Below are 10774 nucleotides of genomic sequence, written 5' to 3' on the forward strand. Positions count from 1 at the left end.
CTTGCGATTTGTTTTTTTAATCTGCTGAGGTTCGAACCCAGAATCTCAGAGGTATTTTCAATCACTTTTCTATTACTTAAAGTGGCCAAGGGCAAAAATTATAGACCGCCCCAAAATAGGGGCAATCGGGCGAAGTGACCTAGTAATATCGTTGATAAGGGGAACAAATAAGACAAGGATACAATAGCATTTTAATTTATCTTCGTTCTTCAGCCAAGTGATCCCAAGCGGATGCAAGCATTAGTACAGCAGTGTGAGCATGTATGTATTTTGGTTTAAATAAGAACCTGAAATGCTTTAGTTCATCAAAGAACAATCAAACAACACATGCACGTCATGCAATACGGTAGAACTTGTGAACAATTTAACAAAATAGGGAGAATGAAAACAATATCAAATCTTGTCAATCCGACATAACTTGTGAACATATTGAGCAATACATACTAGTCTTGTCAATCCAACATGACTTATGAGAAATCTTAAGATAAGTAGAATGAAGATTATACTTAAAATCGTGCTCCATCCGGTATGACTTGTGAACAAGGAAAGTTATTTAGTCCTGCATGACTTGTGAAAAATTTAAGATATGTAGAATGAAGATTGTACTTAAGTCATGCTCCCGGTCCCCGGCATGGCTTGTGAACAAGGAAAATCTACTGATTAGGCCTGACATGTAAACAATTCAACAACATGTATAATGAAGATTGTGCTTAAAGTCATTATCCACCCGGCATGACTTGTGAAAGCGTAATTTTTCATTCTTTTGCGCGTCGATACTACTTTTGCACAAATTCCTTAAATGAAGATAAATGTAAAATAGCGACGCGGAATTCATAGCATAGCATGCTATGATGAATTCATAGCACAAATTCATAGCATGCTTGTGAATAGCTCCTGTTTCTTCCACTCATGGAGAGACAAATAACATGAAGTTTTTTCAGAAAATGAGATATAGAAAAACTATCTATGACAAATAGTTTAAAAGGGTACAGTACCTAAAATGAAAAAAAAAAAATGGAGTACTAATTGCGCTCATATTCATTACCATAAGAATTTCAATTGCGCTCATATTCATTATCGTAGGAATTGGGTTTAAGCTTTCCCCAGCCCCTTCTCATCAATGGACTCCTGACGTATATGAAGGAGTGCAGTTCGTTCGAGAAATTCCTACCTCTCTATCTATCTTTGAGATGTTTGGATTTTTCAAAACTCCATGGACATGCAGAAAAGAAATGTTATCCCCACTCGGATCAAGACGGAACTTTTACTTGTTCAAATAACAATTAAGGTGAAGCAAGGACAGGAACGATGAATCTCTTTATGATAAACAAATCCATTTTGCAAGTTCGTTATTACGGGTAGTTCCTACAAAGGATCGGACTAATGACGTATACAATACTTAAATTCTCGATGTAGATGCTACATAATTGGTTCTCATCCTTCAGAGACTACGAGTGTAATAAGAGCATCCATCGACAAAAGGATCACTCTAAGATGATCATCTCGTGGCTATTGAAAATGAATTAAATCAGATGGTTCTATTTCTCAATCTTTCTGAGCTGCTCCTACAAAACCAAGGTCGAAAAGATTGAGGATTTATAATTTCCACCAAACATAAAGGCAAAGACCTCTATTGCTTGCAGATACATGGAGTATATGGATATACTAAATCTAGAAAATTTTCAAATAGATCAGATCACTGAATAAGTTACAAGTAGAACAAGTTTTTGTTATAGTTCCAATAAGTTTAGCACGTTGGTAAGTGAATGGTAACCTTCTCATGGATCGAACATCCCACACGACTCTGCATCTGCTCATCAACACGTTTCAACTGGATCTTCCATGCAAAAAATGGAGACAGAAGCGAATACAAAATTTAAATTCGATGAACTCAACATTTAGGTTCTTACAACTGAACCCTTTACACTCTTGAAATTAGGGATTCAAAATTCAATGTTTTTTGATATCATGGTGATTTTCCACATAACTTATACTCTCGCCAAAAATGTTGGATTCAGTTGAACCAGTTGACTGTATGCTCCATTCCCGCCACTGATGCAAGACGGCTGCAAAAGGTTTTTGGCTCCCGTTTCAAGAGATCTGAACTCCATTCACAAGATTTATGGCCTCGTTTACGTTCTTAGCCAATTCTGCAGCTGCTCCAATGTAACTATGAGGTGTCATGTTCAAGAGAGATGTCTTTGCATCACCTGGTATGTCCAACTTTTGTATGAATTCTCTAATGTTTTCTTTGTTCACCGCTCTTCCTCGGGTTAACTCCTTCAGCTTCTCATAAGGCTCTGGCACACCGTACCTTCGCATCACCTAAATACCAAACAATAGAAAAAATAAAACTTTAGATCATTTCTTAATAAGACTACATAAGTTGTCTCGAAAGACTTACAATCCCTTGGAATTCATGCAAATTTAGAAATTAATAGGGTACAATGAAATAAAAAGATCTATATAGGCGATACCAATAAGTTGGAAATATGGGTAGACATGTTAGTATGTTACGTTTACTTTAGGCCCTATGTTTTCTAGGAGTCTTTTAGTCATGTCAGAGATTTTTATGCCAGTAGTAAATATAGAGAACTCTTAGTATTTATTTATTTAGTGTAATACTAGGCTGAGATAAGTTTAAACAGAACGGCATTGTCAGTGACGATTCATATAGCTGACCTCAACTTGCTTAGATTGAGCGTTGCTGTATATCAATAGATAGGACTAAAGAACTTTATTTGCCAACTATACGTGTACTTCCACACACCTGTTTCTTTAAAGAGTTGGTAGTTTAGGTCCTCGTTTCTCCAAAAGACCAGACCTTGAAAAATATTCCTAGCAAACACTACCAGCATTACCACTAACATATTCCACAGATCATTCGGTGAAACTCAAGCTTGGAATCTAAAAGAATTGCATATGTATTGCAGGTTGACCAATACTAACAATAAGTCCAGATAAAGCAAAAGCTCCATACCGTCTGTATTGGTTCAGCGAGAACCTCCCATGTTTTATCTAAATCTTCAGCCAGAGCACCTTCATTGACCTAAATTATAAACAGACAAATCAGTAAGAACAAATTTCAAAAAATTGATACTTCAGCGGTTCAGCAAGAGTACGTGAATACAGGTTATTCAAACTTGACTTTCCCTGAAACTTCTCCAAGAACTGCATTCAAATTTTCTTCAGTGACTTATATTATGGGAAAATAAATTTTTATAGCATTTGGCAGCCACGTGTCCTTAAAAAATACAGGAGAAAGCATAACAAAGGAACTTATAGGAAGTGCAGCCTTCTCTAGGAAGGAATTTTTTTTGTTGTGGTCTTTTTTGTCTGGATAACCGTATTGTCAGGGCCAGCTTTCTCACAAATCAACTAATTTCACGCTATACCTGCTAGTGTGCTACCCCCAACCAGCATAGGTATCGGGTAACTCTATCCACCAAAGCTTGGACAGAAGGGAAGAAATCACCTAATAATTTTGCTTTCACTGGCATTTGAACCTGAATCCTCATGGTTCTTAACCCACTTTATTAACAACATTTTTGGACATTATTATATGAGACATCAAAAAAATAATCCAACACAGTTTTCATTACCTAGTCAAACATCTTGGTCTCATGCAATATGGATTTTCTATAGGGTTCCAATTAATGCACTAAATAAAAATAACTGCTGATTCTAGCTTTTTTGAAGCAGGCAGACATCACATATTTATGATCATACAGATGACTAGAAAAAATTGCAAGTAATGCAAAGATAGATGATTAATCCATAGGCCATAGCATTTCAACTTGTATTGCTTACCTGAAGCTTATGAATTCCCTGTAATGCACTTCTGTAAGCAAGAAGGGAATGTCCCAGTCCTACTCCCATGTTTCTCAGAACAGTTGAATCTGTCAAATCCCGCTGCAAATGACAAGGAAAAATTTACGAACAAGATAAATATGCAACTGAAGCCATCGGATAAAGGAAAGAACCCAAAATTTGACATGCTCTAAATCTGTGGCTATCTACATCATATAGTGCTTCAAACTTTTAAAGAAAAAATGACAAAATGGTCCCTTTAGTATTCAGTTGAACAGTTTTGGTCCTTTAAGTTCGCCAAAAAGTAAGCACTTTTGGTCCTCTTAAAAAAACCGTGAGCATTTTTGGTCTCTGTCAGATATTTACCTAACTCTGATTGTTAAATATAACTGGAACTGTAATGAAAATATTAACCAGAAACACAACACAATTCTGTCGAAATCTCGGAAACCGCAACATAAAAAACTACACCAGACACAAAATAATCCAAAGAACATAGAAATCACACTTCAAATAGTTGCATCACACTCTTGAAATAGACCAAAATAAACATAAACTACAAAAATTATACTTCCAAATGTGAGTTCCCATTAATTATTTTTATTTCACAGTTCTGATTAAAATTAAACAGAGCTTGGTAAATATCTCACGGAGACCAAAACTGATCAAGTGATGCTTAAAGGACTTTTTTGGACCTAAGAGAAGGGACCATGAGGAGTACAAGGTAAATAAAAACTCCTAGTACTCAAATATGTGTCCAACCAAACGAAAAATGAAGCCAAATTATTTAGCAGAATATTTAGTAAAAAGATAATGATAACATGGCCAGATTAGACACACCTGCCAGCGTGAAATAGGTAGTTTAGTACTCAAATGTGATAAATCTCCATTAGCTACTCCAAGATTGCCTTCACTATTTTCAAAGTCGATTGGATTTACTTTGTGAGGCATCGTCGAGGACCCAATTTCACCAGCTTTAGTCGTCTACATAACATAAAGATTTATTAACTCCAATATCCAGCAAAAGAATAATAGAGTATAAACCAAAATACAGGACAGTTACCTGCTTAAAGTAACCAAGAGAAATGTATCCCCAAACATCTCTATCAAAATCAACCAAAACGTTGTTAAACTGGACAATCAAGTAAAAAAGTTTGGCCATATAGTCATGAGTTTCAATCTGCATTACACTAACAGAGTCAGAAGTTGAAGAACAGTAACTAACTTGGTAATGCTAAATTATGCGCTCATTCAGAAAGAATTACAAAATCTAATAAATACTTCCTCCTTTCCACACTTTCCTTTCTGGTCCGTTCCGAAAAGATCGACACATTTCTATATTTGGAAATTCTTTCATTTAACATTCACATTTTGCCCTGATGACATGCTCTTACATGAATGGCATGACATGTTGAAGACCACAAGATTCTAAGGGTTAATTTAGTACTCCTGTTTCAATTTGTTTGTCTTACTTTCCTTTTTATTTCGTATCAAAAAGAATGTCTCTTACCCGCAAGGGTGGCTCAGTTGGTTGAGCATGGGGCTTTCATAATGGAGGTCTCAAGTTCGAAACCCCCTGCCTACAAAAGTAGGGGATTTGTCTTCTGGGTCGAGCTCGTCGCACCGGGCTTGCCTAGTGCAAGTTGCCTCTTCTGTGTGGTTTGCGATCTATTGCACAGAAGCTGGTTTTACCCTGTGCGCACCCAAAGGGTAGCGGCTGCGGGTTCCCATGTCATCAAAAAAAAAAAAAAAAAGAATGTCTCTTTCCTAATTTGGCAACTCTTTAACTTCAACATCCCACAAGGTTAAAGGCATTTTGGTACATTTTATATCTTCAGTTTAAGACCACAAGAATAAAAGATCTTTATTTTCTTAAACTTCGTGTCAAGTCAAACTAAGACAAACAAATTGAAACGGAGGGAGTATGTTTTAGATATCTGGCCTATGCATTAGAAGTCTTTCTTAAACTCTTTACCTATAACCTACTTAAACACCATTGTATAAACTAATACATTGGAGTACCTCAGAAGCAGCTATAAACTCCCCCAAACTAATGCATAAAGCTCATTTACAAAATGAATTATGTCACATTCAACACAAAGAATTAAAAAAAGAAAGCAAAGTAAACCTACCATGGCGCTGATTGAAAAATCAAAAGAAATCAGTCCACGAAACAAACCTGAGGAACATATGGATTGAATTTTAATCCAAGTGACATGACAAACTCCTCTGCAATTTCTGGCCAGTTTATTTCGGGGTATGCCGCTAGATGTGCATTGTAGTTTCCTACAGCACCAGCAAATTTCCCAAGCATCTCTATTTGAGAAATCTCCTGTCTTTCCCTATTTAATCGATAAGCAAAAATTGCCATTTCCTTTCCAAGGGTTGTTGGTGAAGCTGGCTACAAGTTGTAAAAAGAATGAGTAATGCTTTTAAATAAATTGTTGTTCAAAATTATTTAGAAGCAAACTAAATTATGCAGTCACACAGGATATATATGTGACCATCATTCTTCCCGGAGGTTAAGCTTCTTGTATCAAAACTTCATCAAAGTACGCCTAACAAGAGGACTGGGAAAAAAAGTATACCTGCCCATGGGTGCGAGAAAGCATAGGAACAGAAGAATGTGTTGTGGCCATGTCACATATTGCTTTAATTAATTCATCCATGACTGGCAAGATGACTGTGTTCAAAGCTCCTTTCAACATCAATGCATGGGCAAGATTGTTGATGTCCTCAGATGTACAGGCAAAGTGAAAAAACTCGAGCACCTACCACAGAAAGAGGGACAAACTATAGGAAGATGCACGTGCAAAATAAAGCTTTCTGGGGTTGATAGCTTTCATATACAGTCAAACTTCTCTATAACAGCGCCGTTTTTTTTCCTATATTTTTTGGCTGCTTTAGCAAAATGTTGTTATAGGGAAGATATAACATAACATAAAAGATCGATTTCACAAAAAACATGATTGTTTTAGTGAAATGTTGGATGGCTGTTATGGAGAGGTTTGACCATAAATCTTTGTAGCTCTAATATCCTGCTTAGATAGCAAGACGATTCACGTGGAAAGTATGACATGAATTTATTCATACCCTAGATATCTCTGGATGTGATTGGCATCTTTGTTTCAAGAAGTATTCCACTGCTTTTACATCATGGTTCGTGACTCTCTCAATCTTCTTAACTTCCAAGGCATCATTCATACTAAATCCATCAATTAAATCTTGCAAAAATGCCAGAGCTCCTTCAGAGAAGCTTGGAACTTCAACGATTTGAGGTATTTGAGACATTTTTATCAACCATTTTATCTGACAAAAAGAGACATTACCAAAATTGTAATTTAATTTCATTTTAAAAAATTCTCAACGAAAATGATTTTAAAATTAGCCTTTCCTGCTAGATAGTCAAGGAGGAAAAAGTAACCACCTCAACCAAAATGCGGAAACGAATTAAGCCATACTCGCTCATAAACGGAGCCAGTTCTTTGACTTTACCCCAATAACGACCATCCAATGGACATAGAGCTGTTAAACTTGAGAGTTCTAGCTCTTGAGAATGAACTGAAGACATCCCTGTGACCTGGGAAGTTAAAAAGATACCATGTCAAAATTATATAAGCTATAATTCCTCCAAAAAAAGAACAGAGCCATTGCTCCATGAGACAATAATAAGAAGTTGAGCTGAGTACTGATGAACGCCACACTAGATATGAATTTGTAAAAAAAAAAAAAAAAAAAAAAAAAAAAAAAAAATACATAGATCAGTCATGCATGCTTTTAGAGCAAGCTAATGCCTTGGGTAACATAATGAGTCTTCTACTCTTTGCGTCTTACCTAGCAGATGATACAACTCTTACATTATCAATTCCCATAGAACATATGCTGCAAGATACTGAATCAAACAAATTTGGTACATCTATAGGTTATTGACCATCAGTCTGTGGGCGAAATGTTGTAGTAAGCTCAACCTGTTTACCCAAAACTCCTTTTACCTCGGTCTGAAATAATGGAAATAGGTACACAGTTCACATCTCATTTTTTGGAAGTCTGTGCAAAAGAAGTTGGGTATGCAGATTGAGCTCACGGTCAGTCCAAGCAGACTATTTAGATTCTTGAAATTGAAATTAAACAATCTGAGTTCTCAGGTAGAACAACGTTACAAAACTGATCTTCGAATTTCTCATTTGCATGCAGAACTGAAGCTTTTGGTTATTCTGAAATATTTCTACGCACAACTCATAAGTTTGGATAATTTAATTGCATGTCCAAAAATTGGAACTCCAATGATCTAAATAATTCAACACACTCTAATTCAGCACCAAACAGATTTGGACAGTTCTGGACTATTAAAACTGTCATAACTCAATCGCAGGAATTGCCTAGTGGAGTTTTGAACCTCTAAATCTTCACAGATCAGTTCACCTAATGCCCAATAGTTCTCCAGAATTTTCAAGTTACTCCTCAATAACCTATAGATGTACACTTTTTATCTTTGAACAAAAAGGGTATAACTCAAACAAATTTTTACCACAAAAACACTTTTATCAAGATTAACCAGTTATTACTAAATCTATATCTACTATAAATCAGGCAAATTATGTCTAACATCAAAATAATAAACCAAAGAGAATTCTCCAACTAAAGTGTCATTGAACCTTCCATTTAATAATTTTGTCTCATCATAAACGACAATCGTGCCGCACCCCCAATCCAACGTGTAAACGAATATAATACATAACCAACAGAGAGATGAAGTCAATCCAGCTGAAATATGAAATCCTCGTAGAAACTGAAATTTAAAAAGTTTCTGCTTATAATAGTTTCTTGTTATCCTTTAAACAAGGAGAATGAAAACCCAACTCTTCATCATCAAGATTGCACCTTTACAGTAATATGCATATGTACCCTTTTAGCAATTTTAACCACCTTTAAGTTCTGTTCCATGGAAAATTTATTTGACATAACATACCATGGTGTTATGGCACATCATTAAATACATTAAAATATGTTAAAACTGATCATCGCAATACCAGGGGCGGACCTATGTGGTAGGTTCCGGGGGCTCGAGCACCCACTGACCCCGATGCGGAATGCATATAGTTAGACAGAAAATATTGAAAAACGAATATATTGGGCTGTTAAGCACCCATAAACCAAACGTTTAGATGGGTGCTTTAGTTCTGAAGCTGAAGGTTTAGCGCCAAGCACATGTGAACCGAGGGATCGATTCTCAGCCCGAGCAGTTTTTAGGAATATGCTAATCACTTTTTCCTTTTTCTTTCTTTTCAATCTTGACCTTTTTCTTTAAATTCGTAGGAGGCGTACTACTACTTCATATGCTAAACACTTTCTCTTCCTTTCCTTTCCTTTCTTTTCAATCATAACCTATTTTTAAAATTGGTAACATTTCAATCTTGGTCTTTTCCTCACCATTTCTTTTAGTGTATTTTATTTTTTACTTTTTCTATTTCCTATATCTCATTCATTACGACAAAAAACTTCAGCTTCTATAAAATTTTAGAGCGTAATATAGTTGCAATTGTAAGTAGTGATACAATTGTTCAGCGTCTTCAAAATATAAAAAGTCGTCGGGTCTTAGTAACTATAACACTTCTTTTTTCTAAACCAATAATAGTAATAATATTAACTGTATTTTTCTCAATGTAACTTGTGACTACAAGTCCTTTTCTTAATAACAATAATATTAATCATCGTTTTCTCGAGCTTTTAAAATTTACATTCAAATAATTGTGCATTTATATCGAAGAAGTGAGCACCCACAACCTTAAAATCCTGTATCCGCCACTGCCAATACCAAGATACATAAAATTCTCAACATAAAAATCTAACAAAACAAAACTAACAATTGAAACTTCATCTCAATAACAGAAAAAAAAAACCATTAAAAAAAAAAAGTAACCTTTTCTTGAGTTTTGAATGAGCTGATGGCTTTGCAAGAACAGATTTTTCTTGGTGGCAAAGAAAAATTGGTATTACAACTTGGAAAAAGATTGGATTTTTGGGTGATGGGTGCTGATAAAAATAACTTTTGATTGATATTTGAGGCATTGAAACAAGTTCCAAGCTCCATTGTTAAAGCTTTAGTGAGGAGTTGAAATTGTTGGGAATAATAAAGTGAAATACAAGAAGAGTGGTGTAGGGTTTTAGCCTTTGGTCTTTAAACCACCAGACAGAAAAGAATCTTTAAAAAAAAAAAAAACTTTAAAAATATTTTCTTTTTTCTTTTGTTTCTTCACTTTAATGGCTTAGGGGCTTAGGACTCAAAATTAATTGCGATATTTGTGAGGTGAAGGAATATTCATACCGTGGAAAAAAGGCTAAAAATATCCTCTAAATTTATTTTGGGTAAAAAATATCTCTTCTATCATTAAAGTTTTTAAATATATCCTTATCTTAACGGAAATTCCCAACATAACCTGATTTCATTTTTAAACTCGCTCTATTTAAATCCGACCCGCCTACATAAAAAAACTCACATGCCACCAATTTGTTCCCGAGTACTACATCTGGAGCCATTAGGCACAGGAGCGGGTAATCTATATGGGTTTTTTATTTAGTTAGATCGGATTTAAATGGAGCGGATTTGAAAATGAAATCGAATTATGCTGGGAATTTCCGTTAAGACAATGGTATATTTGAAAACTTTAATCATGGGAGTGATATTTTTGACCCAAAATAATTTTGGAGGATATTTTTAGGCTTTTTTCTAAAGTAGAGAGATATTTTTGACCCTTTTCCTTTTTAAAAAAGTTTGAGATAATTTTTAAAGTCCATTTAAACTTTTATGATATGACTTGATATTTAAGTGGCGTTTGGCCATGAAAATCAGATGTTTTTTACTTTTTTTTTTTTGGACTTTTGAAGTTGGAGTTTGAAGATGAAGTTGTATTTGGTTATAACTTTTGTAAAGAATATTTGGCTGTTTAAATATATTGAAAGTGAA

General features: G+C 35.1%; 1 protein-coding gene across 1 annotated transcript; it reads right to left on the reverse strand.

The window, feature by feature from the left end:
* Positions 1-1661: 1661 nt before the first annotated feature.
* LOC132602846 (uncharacterized) lies at positions 1662-9981 on the reverse strand. The gene is made up of 10 exons (XM_060315638.1): positions 9731-9981; positions 7238-7390; positions 6904-7119; positions 6399-6581; positions 5990-6211; positions 4874-4990; positions 4651-4794; positions 3811-3912; positions 2981-3049; positions 1662-2325 (listed from the first exon to the last, which is right to left on the reverse strand). Exons 1-10 carry the CDS (start codon positions 9899-9901, stop codon positions 2092-2094), a joined length of 1611 nt encoding a protein of 536 aa, XP_060171621.1. The 5' UTR covers positions 9902-9981; the 3' UTR covers positions 1662-2091.
* Positions 9982-10774: the final 793 nt, after the last annotated feature.

Source organism: Lycium barbarum, chromosome 7 (genome assembly GCF_019175385.1).
Source record: "Lycium barbarum isolate Lr01 chromosome 7, ASM1917538v2, whole genome shotgun sequence".
NCBI lineage: Eukaryota > Viridiplantae > Streptophyta > Magnoliopsida > Solanales > Solanaceae > Lycium > Lycium barbarum.

What these genes read in the sequence shown, in the direction of transcription:
- LOC132602846 (XM_060315638.1), bottom strand. Translation starts at nt 9,901, where the DNA reads ATGGAGCTTGGAACTTGTTTCAATGCCTCAAATATCAATCAAAAGTTA. An exon ending in CATTCAAAACTCAAGAAAAG is followed by an intron (nt 7,391 to 9,730) that starts GTTACTTTTTTT and finishes TTAACTTCCCAG; the next exon opens with GTCACAGGGATGTCTTCAGT. An exon ending in AGGGAATTCATAAGCTTCAG is followed by an intron (nt 3,050 to 3,810) that starts GTAAGCAATACA and finishes TTTATAATTTAG; the next exon opens with GTCAATGAAGGTGCTCTGGC.